This window comes from Chamaea fasciata, unplaced genomic scaffold (genome assembly GCF_029207755.1).
Source record: "Chamaea fasciata isolate MVZ Bird 193981 ecotype frontalis unplaced genomic scaffold, bChaFas1.0.hap1 SCAF_8, whole genome shotgun sequence".
Taxonomy (NCBI): Eukaryota; Metazoa; Chordata; class Aves; order Passeriformes; family Sylviidae; genus Chamaea; species Chamaea fasciata.
The window spans coordinates 5,596,546-5,623,526 of NW_027094093.1; the positions used below are offsets into that span (position 1 = coordinate 5,596,546).

At 44.3% G+C, this 26,981-nt stretch overlaps 1 protein-coding gene across 14 annotated transcripts in view; it reads right to left on the minus strand.

Annotated features, from left to right (window-relative positions):
- Window positions 1-5,984: 5,984 nt before the first annotated feature.
- The window catches only part of MAP2 (microtubule associated protein 2), a 243,804-nt gene continuing 222,807 nt past the window's right edge, over window positions 5,985-26,981 (minus strand). For 8 of the 14 annotated variants that reach the window (XM_066189474.1, XM_066189472.1, XM_066189476.1 and 5 more), the window contains 4 exons: window positions 26,195-26,538; window positions 11,338-11,419; window positions 10,726-10,838; window positions 5,985-10,113 (listed from right to left, as the gene is read on the minus strand). In XM_066189474.1, coding sequence (XP_066045571.1) covers window positions 9,898-10,113; window positions 10,726-10,838; window positions 11,338-11,419; window positions 26,195-26,538 — 755 coding nt within the window. In that variant the 3' untranslated portion in view covers window positions 5,985-9,897. Of the gene's footprint in view, window positions 10,114-10,725; window positions 10,839-11,337; window positions 11,420-12,893; window positions 12,987-26,194; window positions 26,539-26,981 lie in introns of all 14 variants that reach the window. The other 6 variants (XM_066189465.1, XM_066189467.1, XM_066189469.1 and 3 more) reach the window with 1 other exon arrangement.

The window sequence follows — 26,981 nt, forward strand, 5'->3', positions numbered from 1 at the left end:
TTTGCTATGCAACAGGAAAGCCAAGAGCAAAAGAGAGCACTGCAGCTTGCTCCAGACTGCAGACAGAATTTCCTAATGATTATCCTGGCTGACAGGGACACTAGAGGCACTTAATGTGGTCAGTCCAGGACAGCTCCCTAGTAAACAGAAAGGGATGAAAGTGTGAACACAACACTCCACCAAAAAAATAAAAAAACCCAAACAAACCCAAATTTTATTGGAAAGCAAAGGCGTTCATCGGTTTCAAACCTACGCAGGGAAACATCATTGCTGCCCTGAACTGAGGCTGTCTCAGAGAGCAGAGAAGCTCACTGGCAGCACTGCACTGGGCCTCCAAAGGGGAATCCAAACAGCCTCTCTACAGTCCAAAGAGCAGGAGTGGAGCACACACAGGGCAACTGCACTGTCAGTGTTAACAGACACTCAGAAAGCAGGAGGACAACATACCAGTGCTTCTACCTGGCTTTCTGTCACATCCTTGGAGACTGTTGCAGCAGCCCTCTTCTTAGAGGGTAGAAATGAGCTGAGACACAGACTCCTTGTTTATCACAGCATGAAAAGGGCCCTGGTTTGTTCCTCTTTACCCCTCAGCCATCCTGACTCCAACCATTCCCTGACTCTGCCTGCACCAAGCTCCTGCTGGAGGTTTCCCCTGCAGCCTCTGACTGCTGCTTATTTCCTGCTCAACTCTGACTGCAGGGATCAGTTTGCAGCCTCTGACTGCAGGCTTTTACCCAGCCAGACTGACTGCAGGTTCCAACAACAGGCTCTGACTGCACACCCAGACTGACCTCACTGCAGGGATTCTCTCTGCCCAGGATCCAGCTTCATTATTCTCTTGTTCCCTCTTTCTCAAGGTTCCTGCTCCCTCATGATTCCCCCTCACCACTTAAGTCACTCCCTTTAACCACACTTATCTTTATTGGCTACAGCTGTGACTCATCGGGGCCAGGCTGTATTGGGTAATTAACACAGCTTTTACTTATCCGGCTTGAGGTCACCTGTATTCACTTGCCCTACAACTCCAGAGGAATCAAACAGCTTTGAAGTTCAAGATTCTTTTCCTTACTCTTTCTTCGTGCATACATAGCCAGTGCCTTGCCCTGTCACAAGCCATTAGCAAATGGAGGACACATAGCTCAGCACTGAGAAGAAACTAAATGCCTACTTGGAATTTAGTTTATGATTACTTTGAAATAACTGAAAATATAACTGCAAATTGCAGTTCTAGTCAAGCTTGCCATTTGAGTGCAGCATATTGCTCTCCAACTACATCCAGTCACAAAAGATACATAAATCCCTTAGTTTGTACGGAGGCTTGAAGTTACAGAACTTCTGATGGAAAACAAATCAGAGAAAAGGAAACATTATCAACAGCTGGCTTTGTCACAAGAACTGCAGGCATGAAGATGCAGATCTCAAATCCAGCCAGACCATGACCAGCACTAAACCCAGGAGGTGGCAAAAGTGGTGTAAATTAAGTTTGACAGTGGCTAGAGACAAGTTTTATTCTTGCCTTGTTTTGGAGACAATGCCTGCAACCACAAAGGACACACAAAGCTGAAGTAAGCTGGATCTTTGTAAGTAAAATGAACTGCATGAGTAAGAGAAGAAGAAATTTTACTACCTGGAAGATTTTATTTACCTCTATACTGAAGTTCTGCTGGCAGCAGAGGCTTTCAGATTTGCAGTCAGCATTTGACCACACCTAAATACTAACACTACAGTGGGATGCTACAAAGGGAAAGTCCTGCCAATCAGTCCCCTGCCTTCCCTTATGGTGGGGATAGAGAGGAAACTAAGTAGACTCTTCAGGGAGGCCATTACAGTAGGACAACAGCAAAGTGTCCTGAAAATTCACCTGTGCTGTGCTCTCTAGGCTACACTGGCATCTTGGGCTGGCCCAGAAACACAGGTCAGTCTGCCTGCACAAGGATCAAGACTACTGCAAAAAGTCACTGCTTTCAGAAAGCAGGTGAGGGAAGAGTGGAGCAAGCTCTGCCCTACTCCAACGATTCCTAGCCCGTGCACCTGCTCGGTCACAGAGGATGCCCAGGACACCATCTACCCATTTCCTCTCTTACTGCAGACAGAAGGAGTCTGATGTGCCTCCAGATCACATGATTCTGCTTGGTCACTGCTTTATTCATCAGACAGTTATGTTTACAATCCACCACAGCAGGATTTTTGTCTTGATCCAGAAACCTTCAAGGCTGGCAGCATAGCTCAGAGTGGGGACACGGCGCAGAACTTGAGCACGAAGCCCCCACCTTATACAGGAGTGCTCAGAGCAGGGAACTGCTCAAACCTCGCTGCCTTGCACTTGTTTCCATGGTTATGTTCTCCAAGTCCCCACCCTCAATCAATCCCTGCCATACACACTCCTAAGAATTCACATCCTATTTATCTGAACTCTCTGTGCAGAACCCAGGCTCTCAAGAGTCTGTCAAGCCATTCATTCTGCTGTGCAGCAGCCTTTCCAAGAGCAAAGCTGCAAACAGCTCCTAAATGCAGATTCCAGAGCAGGGGAAAAAAAAAGCCAAAAACCAAACATTTGCCACACCCTCGAGATCTTACTCTTCCACTGGCTGCCAGCAGGCTTCTGTCCTGGCAGGACAGACCCATCATGAAGGAAAACCCTTTCTCTCTTGGGACAACCAGTCACAGAAGATTAGCACTGATGGATGTCACTCATTCTACCCTTTCCCATATGGGTCTGTCAGGTAGAAGGAAAGTAAAAATTTGGAGAAGCCTAGGAAAGCCCTGTTTTTTCTTTAAGGGCTTTTAAACAGCATGAAAACATTTCAACTGAGATTCTTCAAGGAGTCTCCCTCATAGCTCTTCTAGCTAGCCCTGTCCAAACACAGCACAACTGTGTTTAGAAACAAGGATAAATAATCCCTAAAACTGCAAGGATCCCCTAAAATTACAAGTTTTGCTGCTGTTGCTGCATGAATTTGGGCAGGAGTGGGCTGCTGTTCAGTTAGATCAGATTCCACAAGAACAGTAAGGTATTTAATCCCTCAGACATTTAGGTGGAGCCAGTGGAGTGGCACAGCACTCATGCATCTGAGAACTATATTTCAAAACAGAGCTGAAACACAGGCCCTCCACACATTATGCAGTAAGTTGCAACAAAACATGTTCACATAGACACTTAACTGCAGTTACATACATTACAGGGATAGCTAGATAGGACAGGATGGGAGGGAACAAAATCCTGGAGATGACATGGGGGGATTATCTGGACGAGACTGGGGGAAAAGAAAAGGAACTCAGCTTTCATTGTCAGGATATCATCAGGACTCTCCATGCTCTGGTAGTGGCTGAAAAACTTTTGATTCTTTTTGGGGAAAAAAAGGCAACAAACCTCCTCTCCTCAAACCTTGCCCCACCCAGCCTTTTTTACCTTCTTCCTGGAGAAGAAAGTGTGGATCTCTTGTTCCACTGAGTTACCAAACATGCCTTCCTCTCTGTTGCTCAGAGAGAGCTGAGCACCGCCTCCCCAGCACACTTCTGTGTCCAGAACAGGGATGCTCACACTAAAGCAGGTTTGGGAACCCCTCCAACACGGCCACACTGTCTTTTAGTCCCAGCAATTGGGACTTCTGCATGGCCAAACACCTCTAGCTGGAAGGCCTTCTGTCTCTTACCAATGTCTCTGACTCATCTTCTACCGTCCTCCCGCAAGGAACGCCCCATGAGCTGAGACAGGCACAGGACCAACAGATACTCTGTACCTCTAACAAACATTGTAGCAGGATTCCTGGGCCTCCCTCCCTTTCAACAAGAAGCAGTTAAATCAAGATTTTGTTCACAAATTGTACGCATCTCAATGTTCCAACAGCACAATCTGCTAGCAAATTATGAAAATAGATCACTTACCATATGCTGTTAATAAGACTCTACAATCACAGAAATATCTCTCCCTTGTTCACTTTGAAAGGGAGAAACAGGTTCTTTACCAGCTGTCCTCAACCATTGTTCTAGCTGTGAATGCTTAAATCATGGTTCACCCTTTTTTCTGAGCTTCTTAATCCTTTGCCTTTCCACAGATAGGTGATGCATTAGTTCTGCCTTGTACCTAAGCATGTTAGGAGGATGCTTCTATTGGATCATTAATGGCACTTAATCATTCCTCCAGGTCGTTTGACAGAATTAGGAACACTGCAGCCTTGTGTGTGAAGTCCAGCTTGCTCAAGGTTCGGGATACTTAAGGCGCTCTGCTCGGTTGTATTGCCCTCCTACACCACACCCCGTGCTGAGCAGGCACTCAGCACACTCGGGCAGTCTGTGCCAGCACACAAAACATTCTCTGCAGTATCTGCTGCCCAGAGCAGCACCAAGTACCCTCAACAGTATGTCGGATAGAGCAGTACTCTCAGTAGAACGCTGCCCAGAGAAGCTGTGGCTGCCCCATCCCTAGAAATGTTCAAGACCAGGCTGGACAGCACTTGGTGGAACCCAGTCTAGTGGAAGATTTCCCTGCCCAAGGCAGGGGGTGCAATGAGATGAGCTTTCAGGTCCCTTCCAAACCGAGCTATGACTTCTCCGTTCCACCCACAGCACAAGGCCGCACTCTCCTCAGCGCGAGCTCAGGCTGGGACTGAGCGTCCACGGCGGACCCATAATGACACACTCCAAGCGTCCCTCGAAGTCTGCGCTGTTTCCCCGCGAGTTTCCAAGCCGGGCCCAAAAGCTCAGCCCCAAGCCCCAAGTCCTGTCACTTTCACCACGCCGGCAGTGTCCAGCCGCTCCCGCAGTGTCCAGCCGGCCGCGGGAACCCGCGGGGACGGCGGCTGGAGGGGACGGCGCCACACCACTGACCGCCCTGGCGTGAGGGCTGAGGGCGACACAGCGCATGCGCGGCCGCCGGGTCCTAAAGAGCGCCTCGCGCCCCTGAGCCCGGCATCGTGAGGGCGCACCTGTGAGGGCGCACCTGTGAGGGCGCACCTGTAATGGCGCACCTGTAATGGCACTGCCGGAGTGGCCAAGGGACGGGCTCCCCTTTGGATAGCCGAAAGCTGTTTATTCAGGAGCAGAGGTGGGAATAGCAACGGGGTCCAGGCACTCAGGGACGGGAACATCCTGGCATAAAATCCAGGGATGAGACTGAGGAGGGGGCCGAGGGCACAGGGTTATAAACGAGATTTCTGCCGTGGATCTCAGGGTCAAGGGCTAACAGGGATAGGGAAAAGTGGTGCAGAGGGGTAAATTAGGAACTGGGGGAACCAACAGGGCAACGGGGTGGAACACTGCGGCAAGACAGAGCCAGTGGGGTTCAAGGGAAGGAAGAACATTCTGGGAGGGGCGCAGATATGGTGAACGAGGGCTGAACAGAGTGACATAAACTTAACCAATAGAACAACGAAACCTCAGAGATATTAACGTGGCTGCAAAGGCCCAGGGGAGAAAGTTCTTTCTCACCTTTATCTATAGGGGTGTTTCTCCTGGTGGCAGGCCCTGGGCCTCCACAGAGGGGCTGTTGTGTCCAAGCTCTGCTGCTCTGTGCAGGGTGCGGCTGCACGGCTCCCCCAGGCAGCAACCTGCCGCCCACAGAATCACAGCGTCAGTTTGGTGGGGAAATTACCTCCAGACCTCTGAGATCATTGAGTCCGAACAACACTCTGAACCAACACCACTTTGTCACCCAGAACACGGCACCAAGTGCTACATCCAGGCTGTCCTTGAACGCCTTCAAGGGACAGCGACTCCACCACCTCTCTGGCAGCCAGTTCCTATGTCTAATCACCCTCTCTGAGAAGAAATCTGCACCCAGCAGGGAGATCCTGACTCGCAGAAGAGGGTGGAAGCCAGAAAAACGGACCCTTTTGTATAAAAGCAAAAGAGATTAGCTGAACAATACAAGTGATCTGCTGTGACTGCTCCTGGGCAGACTGAGGGCAGTAGCAGCAGGTGCTGCTTGTGCAGGGCTTGGATTCAGGAGGAGCTGGATCACAAACACAGGAAGCTAACACATGCAATTAGATGACAAGCGAGTTTATTTTGCAAAACAATCACTATACAGCAACAAATACAATTGCAAATTGGATTGAAAAACATGAACTACCTACCACCAGCCATTCAAGAAATGCCTCTTTTATGGTAACAGGCTCTAGAATTATCAGAAAAAACACAGGTTTGTAACAGCAGACTGTATTCCTTGATATCCCAGCATACAGCATGTTTACTTGTTGGCTTTTTCTCTTTGCTAAAGTTGAAGTGGCTTTTATACACTTGACTTTTCCCAGTGTGAAACTAATTTACCTTCCTGCAGTGGGAATTGCTGGAGTTGCAGAGGGAGTTGCTTTAGCAATCTGACTAGTGAGTGAACTCACAAGACACCTAGGCTAGAAACCTACCTGCGCTGATTTTCACAGCTAATGTGATCTACTCTTCAAGGCATTTGCCTTTGAAGGGACATATACTTGGGTTTCAAACAGTATTTAGTCCAGCACGGAAAAAACTTCTGCTCATGTGGCAGTCCACACAGGCTGCCTTTTGACTCCCTTTGAGTCATGTTGTTTAGGCAAACTTAGACGTGTGAGCAGTCATGATGAGGTTACTACTGTACCATAGCAGAGGACTGAATTAGTAATTCCATTTACTGCTGTACAGTGAAAATATATATTGCCCTTGTGGGCTCATAATTTCCCTCATCAGGATTAGTTTTTCCTTTACTCTTGCTGGATAGAGGTTTGCTCAGCTTTGATTTCTTTCAGCTTGTGGTTACATAGAAACAAAACAGCAGATGAGGCAGAAGCACTCTTTCATCTCTACAACCCGATGGATTATGAAATTTGGGGTGCTCCCCTAGGTACCCAAACAAGGTTTCACCATTTCTTTTGTCTGGATTAGCTCTGCATTGTTACAAAATTGGGTCTCAGGCACCCAACAAACCTGCTGGCTCAACATGCCTGTGGAAAAGAAACACAACAGATGCAGTTTCCAGGAAGCTGGCTCTATCTTCTTTAGTGGGCATTACATATTTACAGACTGTTGTTTTTAAAACGAACACTCTTCTTGAGAAAGTTAAGATTAATATGAGCTTTTCAGTGAACATCTAGAGTCATGTAACAACTTGCTTTTTAATTATTATTTAAAAGCACAAAACTCTTTAATTTCTCTTCATCTAACTCCACAGCATTCTAGGATTCTTTCTATTGAAGGATGATAATGATTACAAAGGTCTTTGCTTCAGCCAAAACAAGAAAGCTCATTTTAATGCATGAAATAAATGACTTGGCGTGTTACACCACTCTAACTTTGGACTCATAGGTGGATTAACTAAGCTTAGTTTTCTAGAGTATGCCAATTTTAAAAGCAGAATAAAAACACTTGAGTCACAGGTTAACACTGTTCCCATGAGGTGCTGCTCAGGCTCAAGGAGCAGAGGTTCAGTAGTACCATAATTTTTCTCCTACACTGGCAAAAGGCATAGAAAGAAAAACCACTGCAAGGCTGATTTATATTAATTGATAGCATAATCAGAGCAATGTGATACAAATACTGTCAGTTTTCCTGTCTGTTGTTTTCCTGAAAAAATGGGAAGAAGTTTTTAATGCACGTCACTTGACACTGTTTCTACGTGAATTCTTAGGATTTAAGCAGAAGTATTAACAAATACAAGGCAGAAATCAGAATCCTCCAATTGCACTTCGGATGGTTCTAAACTCACTGTCCTTTGTATGAAACAACTGACTTTAAACAGTGTTAGGTACTTCGTTGTGTGAAAAAGCTTTTTGCAGAGCTGAAATGTCATGTGTGGGGCTGTCAGAAGTTCATATTCAGTAAAAGCTTGAGAGATTTGACCACTCTGTTTTGTGTTTGTACTGCTGTAGCAGCTTAGCCAAAACCCCACTTTGGTCCACTGAATATTTACTGTCCAGTAACTATTCATACTGCCCGAATGTAATGATGGGGAATCCTGTGCCATTCATTATTAGAATCTCCACAGACATAAAAATCTCTGTGAGTCTTTTCAGACCAAACCCCAACACACACATACACACACACACACACAGAGAAATTAAGAAGGAAAAAGAACAGATCAGAAGTTTCCAAAACACATCATTAACCTAATACACAGATCAAGTATAGCTCGACTGACAGTGCAAAGTTTAGTTACGAGGTTTCAAAAGGAAAAGATAAAACAATCTGCAAGAATGTAAACTGGTCTTTTCATAATGTCTCATGTACACAGGGCATCAGCAGGTGATTATCTGCTGCTGAGGATTGTCCCCATCACCAGTGTTCTCTTAGGTGACTCCACTAGATTGGTTGGTTGTGTATGTGCCTTTTATCTTTCATGCATACTTTTTCTTATACTTTTTTTACAGTCAAGATAATCCTACTTTGCTCAGATTTTAAGATGCCCTATTTAATTGATGAATCACTACGACAACCAGTCTAGGGAGCTCACTTTTATTTATTCACGTATTGTAACTTACAGGCACCTCTGCTGTGATTATCACTGTCATCTGAGTGCCTGAGTGTACATGTGAGAGACATCACTACAAGAGTGGAAACAACATCTTAGTATTTTTTCTGTGTTTCAACTTTAGCAAAAGAAAAACAATAAATCAAACATTCATTGTTAATATGGGAATGAAAAAAAAAGATGAGGAAGGGAGGGAGGAAGGGATGGAAGGGAAGGACCAAACTATTGTGGATTTTTTAAAAATCCATAGTCCAAACTCGGCCTTCTTTGGAGACCCTTTTACAGACATCTGGACCCCACAAAAATCATTCCTTTGTGAAGAAAGGGAGGGAAGGGAAGAAGGAAGGAATCCTTTTTCTAGCATCACAGAATAGACTTGCATCTGTCACTAAAACAGGGTCACGGCTTTTAGTTGTTACAGAAAGCAACTTCATGCTACAATTTTCATCTTTTTTTAAATGTATTCTTATGAATAGGGAAAAAACCCCCTGCTAACATCTACTTTTACATACCTAAAATTGCAACACCAAAGGGTGCAAGAGACACAGATACTGTGAATAAAGAAGTAGAATATTCAAGTATATGAGGAGGGCGTATCACAAATGGCCACGGAGAAATATATATATCTATATAATACTGTATCAAACAGATGGAAAGAATGTGAAACTGGAGGTATGCACACAAATCTAGCTGCTTAACCAACTTTTCTAATCAGACACAAGTCTGTTGGGGTATGAGTGCTTGCTTTCAGCAGCTTTTTTATGTCACTTCCCAAAGCATGATTCAAATGTTTTCAACTAGTTTTTTTAGTTATTAGTTAAATAATTTATTGGCTTTTCAGCTATACACTGACATAATTAACCAGGTTCAAAAAATGTTAATAACTTAATTCAACTTTTGTTCTACTCATTTATACAAAGTAACATATTATTTTTTATTAAAGTTGAATTTCCCTATATGCCCTTCCTTCTGGTAAGCAGACTGTTAACTTAACCTGTAATAACTTACAATGGGCAACTTTTCTTTTTTATTTCCCCATCTATCAAAAGAACTGTGAAATGAGCAACTTGGGGCATTAACAAGGCTCTTCAGAAAGAGGTGGATGGCCTTCAGGCACATGAAAGGTAAAAATGCATTTTATCATACTACAGTACTCCATGCAAGACAGAGCAGAGCAACAATAATTGTCCAATGTAACATACCCCTGTATACCCATATAAAGCCAGTGTCTTCCTGTTGTAAATGGAGGTCAGGCCAATTTCTGCATCTATGGAATTTTTTTTTCCTGTTTTTTTCTTTTTTTTTTTTTTTTAACTGTATGGTAACTACAAGTCTTGGGATGTAACTTAGTTTTAGACATGGTAAAGAATGAACGTAACACCTGCTCTGAGCCCATTCCTGCCAAGAGCTCATGCCTAAATATTATTATTACTTCATACAACGCAGAATGAGCGGATTCATAAGCCCTGCTTGGCCAGGGCCGCCGTGACATCTTCAGCAAGGGTAGCAAGCTGGGGAGACTCGAGCAGGTTGATGCTCCCGGAGGAGGAGACGTTGCTGAGCCTGCGTGGCGAGGCCATGCTGGACCTGCCCGGGGACTGCGTGATGATCTCGGCCCCGTGGTCAACACGGGCCTTGGCGTGCTCTCTGAAGTTCAGCTTCTGGCTGTCAATCTGCCCCAGGGAAACAAACAATTGCACACATTACAGATTCGCTGAGTTATCATCTGGGCATCATTTTGCTTACTTTTAAAAACTATTAGAAGGATTGAAGCTTCTTTACCCCTTAGAAAAATGAAACTGGGCATTTTTTTCACCTTGTTGAATAGCTACTGGTGTACTATGCTACGTTCTCTTACCTTTTCTGTCTTTTAAGGGAAGTACCATTGTTCCCACCTGTACGAATTTCATAAGCGTTACAGGGGCACTATGATTTGTTTTCAAAACCTGTATTTTCAAATGTGTGTGGGAGTGATGTTACTTTCAGCATGTTTTCCTCCTGTTCCACAGTGGAGTCCTCAGATCATACCTGTGCTGTCCAACAGTCTCAAACAAGGTTTATCTTTAGGGGAAAAGACAGTGCACAAACTCCGTGACATTTCACTCTCAGTTTAGATGTGGATACAAGCTTGGTCGTTTCAAAGGGAACAAATTGGTACATGAGTGTGCTTGAAAGAGGACAGCCAGATGCTTCCTACTCAATTCAGAGCCATCACTGAATTCACAGCTCTAGTAATTTCACTGGGCCAGGGGCACTGGAGCCTTTTCTGACAGCTGTTCCTTTACCTTGACATTACCACCACCAGGTACATGGTGGGCATTTTCCAGTGAACCAACTTTAGCCTGAGCTTTTTCTTTGAAATCCAGTTTCACACTCTCAATTTTCACACGCCCACCTCCTACAGAGGGAAAGGAAACACAGATTAAGAAACTGAAATGGTACAGGAGAAAGTGTAACCTGAAGCACGAGTGCACTGACATTACTTCCTTTTTAGTTGAGATCTAATAGTTTTGGAGAAGCACAAAATAATGCTCTGCATGTTCAGTAAAATATAAAATCTTCAACACGTATTTAAACAGTAAGCAGGTGCTGCAGCCCTACTGGTTTTCATGGGATTTAAGCACATGCTTAAGTATTTCACTGACTTCAGCCTGTATTTCAATCTTATGCCAGAGCACCATCCTTTGGCATTATTTTTTTATCACCTCTCTAAACTAGGTGGCCTCATACCTTTAGGTCTTTATATATTTACTTAAGTAGTTTAATGTATTTTTATTACTAAAGAGTATTTGTTTTCTCTTTGACTGTAAAACAGAATGGTATCATCCATGATTTTGAATTCTAATAACAGGATTAGGTCTTTGCTTTGTCCCACAACCCAGAAATTCCAACAATACCTGGTTTGTGGTGAATATTCTTGAGCGAGCCACACTTGGAAGTCACATGACTCAAGTCGATCTTCTTGGTTACAATTTGTACCTGTCAAAAATGCACACATGCACAAATTACAGGAATGAAGAGAATAAAATTTAAAAATACTTAGAAAGCCAAGCCCTGCAGAGAAAGAGTGAGAGGCTTCTAGAAACCACTGGAAAAGGAGAAATGGTTAGTAGAAAACAGACCATGCCACAAAGGAGGAAACTTCCCACCTAGGGAGATGACAGAGCTGGGTTAAGCTTTACTATAAGCAAAATGAAGAAGAGGATAAAGGAGATCAGCTTGTGGGTTCTTCCTAAAATGTTTCTGAGCCTCCTCCTTTCTGAGTGGGTGCTCCAAAGCCCTACACACAGCAGGACCCATCCCATTTGCTTCTGTCTTGATTATGCATCCTGGCAACTAGGATATTTTGGTGACTGTTTTTTTTTTCTCTACCATCTGTTTTGTATTTTTCTGCATCTAAATATGGTATGCATTTCCTGTCAATCCACTATGGAGCATCTGCATAATCTACACATGTGCCTCCTGCAGCTGTACCTGAGCAGGATGAGGTTCAGCCAGCTGGCTCAGTGCTCACTGGAGAGCAGCAGGTCAGGCACCCTCCCACCTCCTGCTGCTGCCTGCCCTGGTGCCAGCCACCTGTGCTAAGCCCAGCTTGGGAACAGCCACAGAGTGACACTCCTGTCTTTGTTTGCACTCCCACATAGATCCAAGCTGTGGCCCACAGGCACTGAGCTGGCAGGCCCCAGGAAATCACAGCCCCCCCAGGGCAGACAGGAGCTCCAGGATAACTGCAATGCCACTGGCTTGCTCACGACATCACCAGCAGCTGTACTGAACCTGCCTGGATCAGACATGCCCACACCAGCAGCTCGTCCCATCTGAGGGGTGATCATTTCCATCAGGACAGTCGTAGCCACCTTAAGCTATTCCAGTGTGCCCGATAAAACCAGCAAGTGTCTGCTCAAACCCTGGGCCACTTCAGTTTCTTGTGCTGGAATAATGCTGTGACATCAGCACTCAGCATGCTGGCTGATCACACCCTCTTCTCTGAGCTTCCTCTGTCTTTCTGTTTTATTTTTCTTCTTCCCCTCTGCTGAATGCAGATGACTGAAAGGTTAGCTGAGGAAGGACTGCTGCATAGAAAATGCCCAACAGGGAAGCTAGAGTCTCACTGTGAGCTGCAGTCTCTTTCTGGAAATTACTTTCTCTGGAAAGAAAGGCACTGAACCATTTTGGCTCACACTGCACTTTCACTTGGGCATTCAGAGATAACCCTTCTTTTATCATTTCCTTTCCCTGTCCAAGTTCTGAAAATGTGTTTTTCTCTGTGGGGAAAGATCAGGAGGCCACCACTGCATACACAGGGCTCACTCGACTACCAGACCAAACTCACACGTGAAACAGCAGCAAGAAGGAAAGTAGTGCTCAGAGGAAGGGAGACAGAGGGTTCTGGCTGTGTGAGGTGCATCACCACAGTGGAAGTGCCTGTTCACAGGGTATCCATACTACTTACATTTCCTCCCCCTGCAGAATGTTTGATGTTATCTCTGGAACCACACCGGGACTGAATATCGCTAAAATCGATCTTCTTGTTTAAAATCCTAACCTAAAAGGAATTGGAGGTAACTTACTATATACCACATACACACACTCAGTTGGGGGTGCAGGATGAGGAAACCAGGGTAATTTGCCTCCTACAGTCACTCCTTCCTCTGACACTTGCATTGAAATGTGAGGAAATTAACCCTGTCAATCTCTGTGCTTAGGATGTTCACACAGCACCTGCAAATATCTTACACTGCTCTTTTTGTACCTCACAAAGTGGTGGTGAAATACAAAGGGGAAAGTTCTATACTGGGAGGTATGAGAGGTGGATTTTCTCTGAAAAATTTAAAGAACTCCATGCTTGCCTAGACTGGACCTAGTCTTTGGACAGCTTGTCCTAGGGTCTATTGAGTGATGTTTTCTGCTGAACTGGCCACAAGAAGATGGGAGCCTTTCTTCCCACAGCTCAACACTCCAGCCTTTGATGCAGAAATCCCAGATCCAGCCAGCACAGGCACAGGCTGAAATCCTGAGGTATTTCAACTCACCTTCTGCCATACAGCTGTAACAGCAGCTACATACATGAAACAGACCTCAGGGCCCCGTGAAAGGGTAGTAACAAATTTACTTAAACTGTAGTCACAATTCTCTACTGCTCTCTCTCTCTCTCTTTACTGTCATCTACTACAGGGCAAGGCAGAAAACAACAGCATCTGGAAACCCAGAGCTGCAATCACTGCTTTTTGATTTCTGGTGCCAGCCAAAAATCTGGTGTGCCAGATTTGGGCACAGTTACTTTCTAGTACTTGCAGCACTGTGCTTCTCCCCTGTGCTCTTAGTCTCTTCACACAACAAGATACAATTTTTGCTTTTCCCTCGATGATGCCAGGCTCTCTTACATATGCCAGGAGTCCACATTTTTAATACATAACCTTAGCCACAGATGCACTGCAGGCATAAGACACTGCCTGGAGGCAAACGCTGTCAAGGGCAGGCCATGCTGTCCTGTGCTCGAACCCTAGAGCAAAGCAGTTCCTCTGCTTAGCAGAACTCAGGTGCCAGCAATAATCGTACTCCCAGGGAATGACATGCAGCTGGATGGCAGTTACTAGTGGGCAGGGTCAAGTGGGTGCACACCTGAGTAGCACCATTTTCAGATTTATTTCTGAGCAAGAGCAGGGGGTTGTGCTCATCAGTAATAGAGTTTTCAGGTGTGTGAGAAGGTGTTTCTATCTAAGGCTGCACCTGCCTTCTTCCCATCAGAGTGCCAACCATGCAGCATATTCTTTCTCTGGGTTAAATATGAAATCTTTAATCGAGTGTTACATTGGATTTTATTTTTATGTATTAATATACAATAGGAATTTACACTCTTTCCTGTACAGAAAGCCACAGACTTTGGGTTACTATCTATGCATTTTGCTAAATGGCACTTACACTGACAGAGTACGTAACACAGCCCTGTTGGCTCCTGTTGTAGGTAAACCTACGGTGACTAACCAATAGTGAGATAGGACAGAGGGAAATGCACACTGGGGTTCCTTACTGCAGCCTCTCACCCCTTTGGGAACACAAAGCAGCGCCAAAACAGCTGAAGCAGTCAGTGGGAGGAAGCAGAGCCCTGTGAAGGTCCTGCTTCCTGGCTTCCCCAAACTGCCCCAGGTTCCCTGATAAACCTCAGACAAATCACTCCCTCTGTGTCTCATCTCTCCAGACCAGGAAAAGACCATTTGCCCTCTCACAGGGGCATCAGGTTTTGCAGCTTTTGGCTCCTGCAATGGGGATAATGGCACATTTAGACAGTGAGTTGAATCCTCTGGTACTGAGCACCCTTAACTTAAACCCAGTAAACTCTCAGAAAAAATGTTCAGAGGGTCACTCTTTGCAGCTAATATGAAGAAGTTCTTCATAGTAAGCTGTTTTTCATGGATCCTTCTCACTACATATAACAACTAAATCAAACCATTAGAATGTTAAGATTCTTTTAAACTTCCACTTCTTAGTTTAAAGCAAAAGCCTTGCTTTAACTGATAAAGATCTGGTGTGATGGCAATGATGACAGCACCAGCAAACCCCACACAGCTGGTAAGTCACCTTCAGAAGGGCATCCTCAACAGTCAAACTGATTTCTGCCTCCCCCCCTCCCATCTTCTTATCCGTCCAAGTAAACCAACGTATGCTGCAACATGAAAGTGAATGCCTTTGGAATTTTATGCTTGTGCTTTCTCTCGATGTAATGTTTGTTTAAAAATGTACCCCAGTGCTATATAAGACACATGTCACATCAGTTACAGAAACACACATCAGATGTGTATTCAGATGTGGTTTTCAGACAGCTTCCAGCCAGACACAACTGGGCAAAACAGAAAGCCTTCCTGGCACTTTCTGAGCACGTCTCTCAGTGATGGAGCAGCAGCACTTCTTAGCTATGGCCACAGGGATTTATTTGCTCTGAAAATGCTGACTTACGGGTCATGGCAAGACCTCTTCACTGTGCACTGGGGGCCTGTAGCTTAAAATGGAACCAAAGCAAGGTGAAAAGTTGAGAGAGTGCCTCCGATCAAGTGCCTAAAGGTTTATTTGCACTCAGAAGTCTGACAGTTCATGAGTCTCATGGCCCATGGACCTGGCTAGCAGATATATACAGAACCAATCATCTCAATTATCCTCTCTGTCTCACTGGGTGAAATGTGCCCCTGTGTGGCAGGGCCAGCAGGAGATCTGTGCATCATTTGTGTCCTGTGCTGAGGGCTGGAGAGAGCTGAGTGACATGCATGCATTTTGCTGGTCATCTGGCACAGGGAGGAACTGAACTGATTCACGTTTTCCCTGATGATCTTTTTCTCTCTTTCCTGGGATGTATCAGTATCCCTGCACATATTTAAATCATAACTACTCTCTATAAGTGTTCCACAAATGAATGGAGCTTTGTTCCCTGTAGATTAGGGCTTAAACTGCTTAATTCATCCATCCTGTATACTTCAGCAAACCCTATCCCTTCTAGCCAGCATTTTGTCCCAAGCTTTCTCCCAAGTCTGCTAGACTGGGGTAACAGGCTAATACACAACTAGCCAACTGTTTGTTGTCCCTGATTGTGGAGAAGGGCTGAGTTCACTGCCTTTACCCCAATGACAGTGCTATGCTGAGTCTCTGTTTCATACTCTGTCAAGAACCATCACTCCATGTGGAGGGACTGCCTGTACTTCTCACCACTGCTCCCTTGCCAGCACTGGCTGAAATTGGCCAACAAGTTCCAAATGAGTTGAGAAAGGCTGAGATTGCCAGTGTGGCTGCAGGAGTGGCTGTGTTTGAGGAATCAGACTGTTATCAGGAGAGAGAGCTTACCAGAAAGGGACAGGAATCATTTAGGCTAAAGAGAAACTTTGGCTTGCAAACAAAGAATGTAAACTGACTATGAATCATTTGAAGCTGGCATCTGAAAGGAAATCTTTATCTGTCAGAGCAGGGAGGCTCTGGAACTGCCACGTGAGGGAGCACAGCTACAAGAAATTGGTAAACTTTTATGATGGCACTTGATGAAAGGAATTAGATGATGCAGCTGCCTGCAACAGAGGCAGCACAAACACCATGACTCACCAGGAAGGTTCTCTGTGTTCCAAATGTGTACGTACATCTTGTGCGTGGGCGGAGGTGTGGTAGGGATGCACATACGTGCACTTCAATTGTGCTGGAAGTTAAATGAAAGCTCAAGCCCGCTCATGCTCTCATTCAGGAAAGGAAACATTTTGTCTGTGGCAAAATGAACGTCTGTGGCAGAAACAGGACTGCTTTCTATTCACATTCCCTAGAAATCCCACCAAGATCATGTTGTGACAGAGTCCCTTGTAACCCTTCCTCTGACCTGCCAGTATTTAGTGGGTACATTCTCTCCTGATGTGATACTGCTTTGCCCAGGTATGCCGGGAAGGGCCTGGGAGTCAGTTTTTGGATCAAGACGAAGCTGAGGTTCCTCAGCACTTGTCACAATTATGTGTAATTAAACCACAGTGGAAAATTAAAGCCTTACAGACAATGCAAGGTTTATTCTACAAAATCATACTGCCTAAGAGAAAACTGGCTTCTGTCTGAAGCCCTGGAAGTCTGACAGGCTTTCCCCTCACTCTGTCTTCTGATGACTCCTCAGCAATGGTCCAGAGCTGAAGCCCAAGGCAGATTTGAGTGCCAACACGCACACAGCATGGCCATAGTGACTCCACTCTGCCAGAGAGTCCCCAGCAGGGCTGGGAGAGTGCACTCCAACACACACCTATGCAGTTTGAATGCTACCAGAGAGTGAGAGTCTGGGCAATGTGGAGCATTTATGCACAGCCTGCAAAGAAAACAAGTGCTGAAGGTATTTTTCTCAGAGTTGATTTAAGATGAGGCATATATTGCTCTGCACTCAGCAGAGTTAACCAGTTCCCTTCCTACTCCTTCAGTGCCTGGCTGGCAATCAGAACAGCTGGGGGTTGTGGTCCAAGGGAAACATCTACAGTAGTGCACAGGGAATAGTTTTGGATTAAACTTGCTGGCACAAGAAGAAGACAGCCTACGAGACACAATACTTGTGAATCTTCCAGTCAGATATATGCCTCCCGTTAAGCAGAATATGAGTTGGATTTCCAAGGCTCCATGTGCAACAGTTTGCAGGTCCTCCTCTGCCAGTACTACACCACTGTGTTTGTGATGAGCAGAAATTTGTAGAAACACTGAGAGGAAGGCAGAGAAAATGCCTAAGAGAATTTAGTTCAGTTGTGTTTATCTGTTTAGTTCACTGCCAAAGACAACAGCAATGTCCAAAAGCTGCTTATGCAAGAGAAAGAATTCTGTTCCATTGCTGCCTACGATAATTCAGTTCAGCTGCTTTTCACAAGAAGAGGAAAAGCCCCTGACTTATCAACATCTGGGCAGAGAGTCCATAAACAGCTTCCCTTCTATGGCATACTACACTGGAATACATTGGAACAGGTATTTGAAGAACAAAAATTGTGATGCTGATGAAATTACAGGCTCTGGATATTTTTTCCAAGGAGATGATGGCTTATGTTCTCCCTGCCTTGCAATTAGGGCCTCTGAGAATCTCTGCCACAAACACTGCCTAAAGCATTTAAAAATACTCTAAGCTTGGCTCTACTTTCTGTTTGAACATGCTGTGGAGCTGTGACACTGGGAAAAGCTTCCAGACTCTTAACAGCTTATCAAAAAGGAAAGGTTCCTTCTATTTACCACAGCAATTCGACTAAGCTACATCCCAGGAACTAGACATTATTTCAGTGTTTGATCTCCAGGTTAACACAGGTATTTAAGTGAGACAAGAATTGGTCTTGCACAGGAAGTAAGGTTAAGGTTAAAAACTGATTAGAATTAAGAGAGTGTTCAAAGTACTTCCAAATTTATCTGCTGCCAAGGACAGATGATACTCGTCTCCATGCTCCTGGCAGAGGCTACAGGGAGAGGAAAGGGAGGTATTTATTTGGCCTGGTAAAGTCCTTGAAGAGAAAGACTGTGCCTCAGATTTTCCACCCCTACAGACAGGGCTTGTGATGATGTTCAGCCTTTGCACTCCTGGAGTAAGTGGATACACACACCAGCAAGGCTGCCAGTCCAGGAGCTAGTGATATTCAAAATAAAAGGCTGTGCTGGACACAGGCAAAATAATGTACCATTCTCACCTTGCTCTTAGTAAAGGCTGAGCAAGGTACAGTCATTTCTGACTTTTAAAAACATACTGAGAGGAAGACACTGAGCAGATAATATTGTGATCAGGCAAGTCTTGAATCCTTGCATAGGACAAGAGTGGCTGATTTACAAGCTCCTTTATACCTACCTGCACATCACTGTACTAAAGTAATTCATAAGATGGCCATGCTGAACTAGGCACGTCCTTACCAAAAAGGGGAGGAAAGGCCCATGGACAAATACCGAGAGGGTCTGCATAATTATGCTAGAAGGACAAAGTGAAATGACCATTTTCCATGCCAAAGAGTTTAGAGTCAACAGACAACAGCTGAATTTAACAGAGTTCAAGGAAGTGCAAGATCCCTGTCAGATGAACTGCAGCAAGTTCTGCAGTCACACTCCTCGCTAAAACTGGGGAGCTGATCAAAAGAATTGTAAAAAAGCATTGAAGAGTCACACCAAATAAATCCTGGGAGTGCAATTAATCCATCTCAAAAAATGGATTAATTAAGATGGATTAATCCATCTCAAAATCCTTGGTTTAGTACTCCCTTCAACAACAACAACAACAACAACAAAACCCTCCAACAACAATCAAACAGATTTGGCTGAAATTCAGAGTCCAAGACTTAAATTTTAGACGCAACAGTTCCTACTCACGGAAAAGAGTGCTATTAGCTTCAAATATGAAGTGTTGAGCATCAGGTGTCAGTTTCCAAATTAGTTTCTGTATATTTGAGAAAAGATCAGTTTTGAGTTGCTACATCTGGAATTCACTCCAGCATAGTGGAGACAATTAGGTTGTTCAGTTCAAATTCAAAAATATCTTGTAGTCATCTTTTCATGCACGCTGGCTTTCCCAACATTCAGCAGATATGCCCCTTCGCATTTCTTTATTGTTCAAATCCAAATTTCCAGTATAAAACCTAAAGTTTCTATTCTTCTTTTCCTGTCTTTCCTGTCTAGCAAAACAAAGTTTTTCTAACCGTTCCATGCAAAATGGAACACTCTCAACATGACGAAACAGCTCTAATCCCAGATTACATATTCCCTGAACATTTTTCCCAAAACAACAACCTTTCTCATTTTATTTCTCAAAATTTAGACTAGTTAGGAGTTTAGCTAGAAACACCTCCTGAGTGTGTCTGCGCAAGCTGAGCTTGCTGCTGGGATAACTCAGACCTTCACAGGAATTTACATCCTGGTAATTTCAATCTACTCTAGGAAAAAAAAATCCAGCTTCTCCCCATACTTATTAATGAGAAAACAACAACACATGGTACCATCATAGCTGGGATTTGGCTCTTCTAAGATTAGCCAGCTAAGAGCTGGAAGTGGTGGCTTAAGCTGCCAACTGTACTTGGTGGATAGATACTGAATCATCCAGAAAAAGTGGTACCTTCATCCCTAGACAACATCTGAGTGGCAGAAATCAGGGCACTGCTGCTCACTGGCTCCAAAAACCAGAGAGACATATGGCTACTGCAGTGGGTAGAAGCTCTGTCAGTGGCTGGAGCCCAGGAGAGTGCTTGGGAGCCTCCTGAGTGTGGTTCACGGTTTGCCTCGCCCGCAGGGTGCACATTTTACACATGGGTTAGGTACAGCAGTGGTGTTACTCTGGCACTGTCATGGAGCAAGTCCTAATTCCCTGCTCATTTCTAGCAACCAAACACCTTTCCCTCAAAAAAGCCCTTCTGAAACTTGCTGGAGGCTGGCAGTGATTGCTTAATTTTTCTAAAGGATGAGTCAGGAAGAACATCGAGCTTTTTATCCAGAATAATTCAAGGCTTAGCTGTACAGACTGTACTCAGGCAAGCCTTCCTTTAAACAAGTGCAGTCTGAACACAGGAGCTGCAAGATGTTATTTCTGTCCAATCTGCAATTTTCAGCCAAAATTCTAAATTTCATAAACTTAAAAATTACAGGTTTGAGGTCTGAGAGTTTTGAAGGTGTACCTGAAACTCCCCATTTCTCTTCACATTTGTAGATCTGCAATTACCAAGTGGTGAATTTGTTTCTAATTTTCAGTGCGGAACAAATCCCTTCAAATGTCTTGTAAATCCCCAAACCTGGGAATGTACAAAGCAAGCAAAAGCAGACTGACAGAGATTAATTTATTTCACAGTTTTGAATTGTTGAGCTGACAAATGCACAAGCTTATTCCAATGAGTGCAGCCAACAATGTGGAAACAATTGCCTCCCAGTCTCTCAGCTACATCATGTAACAACCATGCTCCAAGTGAATCCACACCTCCCTGTACAGCTGCCTCACCTGGCTCTGGCTGGGGAAGGCACTGAGTCTGGCCCTTAGAAGCTCATTTATGTTCATCACTGACCTGTGCAGGAACATCCTCTTAACTCAGGCCTAAGTGGTTTTGATTCATCTGTGTTGTTACAACGGACTGGAGAAAAAGCACATGGTGTGCTGGAAGGAGAGCGGGATCCAGCAACAGCTCAGACTGCACTTTTTGTGAAGCCTTACTCTCCACCATCTTTTTGGGCACTCTTCAGCAGCCATTGCAGCAACAGTACATAACTAATAGACTTTCAGATTTTGGGCAGTCACGAGTGTTCAGAAAGTGGTGCAAAGAGATGGGAAACAGCAGAAGGAGGAAGAATTATAAGATGACACCTCAAGGGGAATTTGACAGAACTTTTGACCTGCCTTTCTCCAGGAGGTGCTCAGCTCTGGTGCACCAACCAGACGTGTGTCTGTAGGGACTGCACCCTGGCACGCTGCCACTGAGGCAGCGAACATGCCAGAAGCACACTGATCTCTGCAGACAGGACTGTAAATCATGATGATGGGGGTCTGGGCTGTGTGTTGGGGGGGAATCTCTCCTGACATCCTGATGCCTTTTCACTGGCCAGAAAAAAATGGGCCAGACAGAGTTAGGGTGATAACAAGGAGCTACCTTTATAAGGATCCTTAGGTGCACAATTCACCAAGTGGAAAATGCCAAAGATGCATACACAGCATAACATGTATACATTTTTAATAGGTTTTGCAAATTAGCATATCTGACAAGAATCCCCAATTAGAAGCATAGTTGGTGAGGTAATCCCCCCAGTTCAACTCTTTTTTGAATGCCCCGTCCTCTAGATAAGGACTAAACTCTGTTCATAAAAATATGTCTCAAAGACTCTGTTTATAAAAATATGTCTCAACCCTGGTTCCCAGGAAGAACCAAGAGAGGATAGGAGCCTCAGACCCCCAGCTTGGAACCTTTGGAATGTGTTTTGTCTTTCACTTATCAGCTAGGGTCAGGAAAAGTACTGGAGATAGGCTACAGAGCTACAAATTCACATGCAAAGAACACAGAGAATATATAAAAGAAGACAAGGAAAAAAAATCAAATTGGCATCAATTCAAACTGACTTTGAAGCTAACAAAAGGGACCCATTCGAGCCTCCTCCTCTGCCCACCTGTGAGTTGTCTTCCCAGCGCCAGTCTATTTTATCATCTAACACACATGCCTATTCTCCTTGTGAGCATTTCTGTGGTTTTTGGAAAGCATCTACTGAATAATGGTGTCATCAATTTGTTCAAACTTTGACTCATTACCAATTGCACTTCGTTTTCTACAGTTTAGGGAAGATAGTGAAGTTCTTTCTTCCTTAATCTTCCTAAAATTTTTCAAGGAACATTTCATTCTTCAGCATGGCTTAGATATTTCATTTTTCTATGTGCCATCTTACTTCTTACAAGGTGCCTGGTTGTCACTATAATTAGTGGTATTTTAAAGCATATGCATGTAATTCTAGTCTGTGCAGCTCCATTCACTTTGATGTAGCTCTGCTGCTTCACATCCACTGAAGTTCTTGCCTGTGGCTGAGATTTTAGGTATACATTTGAAGAGAAAATTAAGAGAAATCTAGGTTAGTTTTATCCTTGCTTGCTGGCCCATGATGCAATATAAATACTCTGCCTTGCTAGGAATGAAAAAACTCAACTAGTGCACTTCTGCACTCTGATACGGTACCAACCAGATTCACAGACAGAATTTCAAAAGGAAAACCAAAAATCTGAACCAAAAAAGCACAACAAAAAATCAGCCTTGGCATCTGAAACACATTTCCAACACCCTCTCCCAGCTCCCCATGCTTCCCCCTTGGGCTGTCTGAGAAGTAGCAGATGCAAATGGGTTACTTCTGAAAGCACAGCATTTCCTGCCCAGCTGATGCAGTGTGAAAATCCATCTGAAGCCCAGCAGACATACCCATGAGCAAGTCGCCTCTGAGCTGTGCCAGTAAGGATACATTTCACCATACTGCACCATAAAGAGAAAACCAGACAACCACCTTCTGCCTGCATCACAGAGCAGAGAAGCCCTCATTTCTCCCCACTGCAGAATACCAATTAAAACGTGTTTCAAGCCATCTATTCCTAGCAGGAGCTTAATGCAGTGCAAAGTTAGCTTGCTTCTTCCCCTAAAAGCATTCTCTTCACACACCACACTCACACAACCCCCATCAGGTGGAATGATTTCTCCCCTTTACTTTGTTTTTGTGGCTGGCAAGTCACAGCTGAAGGAAAACCAGTCTGATGAGCATTTGATAAAATTCCAGGCTGAAGCACTGCACTTCTTGATTTATTTAGCATTCAAACATCCCCAAGACCTGCTTCAGTTTTGCACCCCAGCCTCTCGCAGTTTCAGAGTGCAGCTTTCTCTCTACAACAGCTCCAAGTTAAGAGAAGTCCTTGTGCCAGGTTCAAATAGACCACTGGTAAAAGGACAGTCTGTCTCCAAATCCCACTTTTGGGCAGCCTATCTGTATCCCTTTAGTGATTTGCATGCTGTGTTCATGTACTTAACTTGCCCAGATAGATGCTGGGTTTTTCTCTGCTTGTTTTTCCTGTGGCTATTGCTCTCAGCACTTCCAGTTCAGGTTATAAAGCAGCTTTCTGTTTGTTTCATGTATCATCACTAAATGCAAATAGCAGATAACAGCTCATTTCAGCCAGGGTAATATTGCTACCAGACATTAAAGAACTGAGCAGACACAAGGAAATGAAATTAGCTTTCATGTGTTGCTCTCACAGACCCCATAAAATTCAACTGTAGAAACTGGAAAAGAATTATCCTAAAACCTCTTGTCTAGACTGAGCTACTATGGCATAAAGGAGACATACAGGAAAAATTTAGAGAGCTTCTCTTTGCCCAGCCCACAGCTCAGTGGCTACACACCACTAGAACTAAAAATTGCCTTAGCTTCAGTGACATTTTGTTCACCCAGCAGATTTCCTCTGTAATGCCTACAGCAGTGAAATGCCATGCTGTGCCATCCTCCACTGCTCTGCAAAGACTCTGAGCAGTTCTTTAGAGCTGCTAAGGAAATTCAGCTGTCTAGGCATGGTGTCTACAAAGAAATGCAACTTGCCGTGGCCCCCTGGCTCTAATACAATTGTTACAGTCCAGAGAGGGTAACAGAGAGGAGGAGCACACGGTACCATGGTGCTGGTTTTGGGCCCTAAGGCCAACAGCTGGGCCTGTATGAGGAATGCCAATCCAGAAGCACAATCTGAATTTGTGTTGCTGGAGCCCCTGCACACCATGACCATCTGCTACACCGTGTGTCAGATGGAGTGGAGCTCCCATGCAAAATAATCACACCTGTCAAAATAAAGGCAGAAGTACCTTTGCTGAGGCATTATCTGCTTGACTTTATGAGTAATGGCTACTGTCCAAATCCTGGAAAGTACTGAATGTGTTAATTTACCGTGAAAACAGGATCAACACCTTAGAGATTTCTCACTGTTTAAAATATGAGCCTGTTCTTTTTCTCTGGAAGACCAGCAGGCACAGGGCTGCAGTGTTAAGTTTTGATCCAATTTATTATTTCTTTCTGAGACAGCATGAGGCAAACCTCATTGTGCTCTAAGTTCCACAATCAATTCCAGTACTAATACAGACATATCAACACTGTGCAACCCAATTTTCTGGAATGTCCTGTTTTCAGGACATTGAAATGGGACAATGGGGAGCATCTTATTCACCCTGATACCTGGAGGCAGCTGAGAAATGAACCTTCATAAAGCACTCACACTGCTGTTGCTGTAACTCGGGAAGTAAAAGGGAGCTGAAGGCTCTGGGTGTTTCTGTCACTGGGTTCTGTCTAGAATCAATATGAAATACACAGGTACTCCTTACAAAAAATACATCAACACAGTTGTTTATACCCACAAGACTGAGTTGTCCGTATTTTTAGCATAAATATTGGTAAGCTGTATTCTTTTTCCTCCTTCCACCTCTTTGTTGCTAAATGGCATAGAATATCTATCAGGCTACTATTGGGTTTATATCTCCTTAAACATTAACAGAATTGATGGCTTCCTACTACTGTAAGCTAGAACAATTCTTCCGAATGGAAAGAAAACCAAATTGCTTGGACATAATTTTGGCTTTTAATGCCATCTGTGTTAGCATTTCTGCATTGCTCAAAAATGAGGGAAGACTATTCCAGCTCTGGCTTTGGCTCTGCTTGGTAGAGTATCGAGCAGAGGTATAAGCGCACGAGGGAAACTTTAGAGCCCCTTGCAGTGCCTAAATGGGCTCCAAGAGAGCTGGAAAGGGACTTTGGACAAGGGCCAGGGGTCACAGGACAAGGGGGAAAGGCTTCAAATTGCCAGAGGGCAGGGTTTGATAGGACATTAGGAAGAAATTCTTGATTGTAAGGGTGGTGAGGCACTGGCACAGATTTCACAGGGAAGCGGTTGATGCCCCATCCCTGGAAGTGTTCAAGGCCACATGGGAGCAGGCTAGAATTATCTTCAGGGTCACCTCCCACCCAAAGCATTCTGAGATCCTTTGATTTTGCCACCCTGCACATAGGTTTGGTCTTTAGCTGAAAGCAATCCTTATGAAAATGAGCTTCATTGCATAACTGCAAGGTATGAAATTACCTCTTTTTCAGCACTTAATCACATCAAGATGTCACTGAATTCTTGTTCTTTCAGTGAGAATAGAAAATCCTCATCTGCCCTACGACACACTCTTATGTTTACACTTACATGCATCCTCCAGTTTATACAGTTTAAGCCCTGTTCCTGCTTATTTGAACCCAGGAGCAAGAAAACCAGTTAAGTCTAATATGTGCCCCCTTCCCCCATCTTTACTGTGGGGTGCATTTACCAGGTTGGAGGCTGCAACCCTAATTAACTTCACCCAACACAATGCCTGTCACATAAATGGCACAGGAAAAGGCAATGTCTGTGTAATCCTGCTAATACAACATGTACATGGATTGATTTTCAACTTGTTTGAATTAAACAAACCTCTTACTTGTTTGTACTGATAAAGACTAAGTAAGCAGCAACTGCTGGGACCCAGGCAGAAATGTATCTAAGGCATGGAGTGCAAAGTCCTGTTTGAAATTTTTTCATGCATCTCAGGAACTGTTAGTTTTTATGTGACAAGATAGTTTCTGAAGATTGTCCTCTTCTTTGCATCACTTATACATCACTTAAACAAACAAGGGATTTGGAAAACAGAAGAAGCTTTACAAGGCAACTCAAAATGTCTTCTGTCACAAAGGTGCACACAAAAGAGAAAATGACATATGGATAAACATAAGGAGTGGAATCCTTACCTGCCCTCCTTTAGGCTGGTATTTGATATTATCTGTTGACCCAATTTTGGACCTGACGTTCTTGAGGTCAGGTAGAGGCTGATTAATAACTCGGAGCTGCTTTGGAGTGGCTGGAGATTTTGGAGGAGTGCGAATTATGGCAACTTTTTTCTCAGTAGGTACCAGTATTGCAGATTTGGGGGTGCCAGGAGTGTGAGGAGTTCTGGAGTAACTGGGTGTCCCTGGAGTTCCTGGGGTACGGGAGGCATAGCTTGGTGGTGTCCCTGGAGTGATGGCAGTGGAGCCAGGAGTAGTGGGGGTAGAAGTTCCACTTTTTCCCGTTCTGCTACGAATTGGCTCTGATCCTACATTCAGGAAAAAAAAAAACAAACCAAAAACAACACAGCTTTAGAGCCACAGAAGTACAGCTCTTCTTCCCTTTGTACTCCCAAAACTGCATCCCTATGTGCAAAAGAGAGACACAGCTCTTAAGACGGCAGAACAGCAGCTTGAATGGGTCTCTCTGTGTCTTACTTTGCTAATCAACCTGCCAGGATTCACCTTGCCATGAGAGGTTGAGCTAATGCCCCCAGAGTGACTGAGCTCTCCATTCTGTAACACAGGAGTGCTTCCCACAGTACCTCTGCTTCCTGCAAAGCTGGCTAAACAAGGCACATCATCATATTTATGTCCATTTTAGGGAAAGGACGAGAAGCATCCTTGGAATCCAACCTTTGGGACTTGATCCAACCAATTTCAGTGGTCCTGGGCAATAAACTAGAAAGCAGTAAAAATTCCAATGATATTC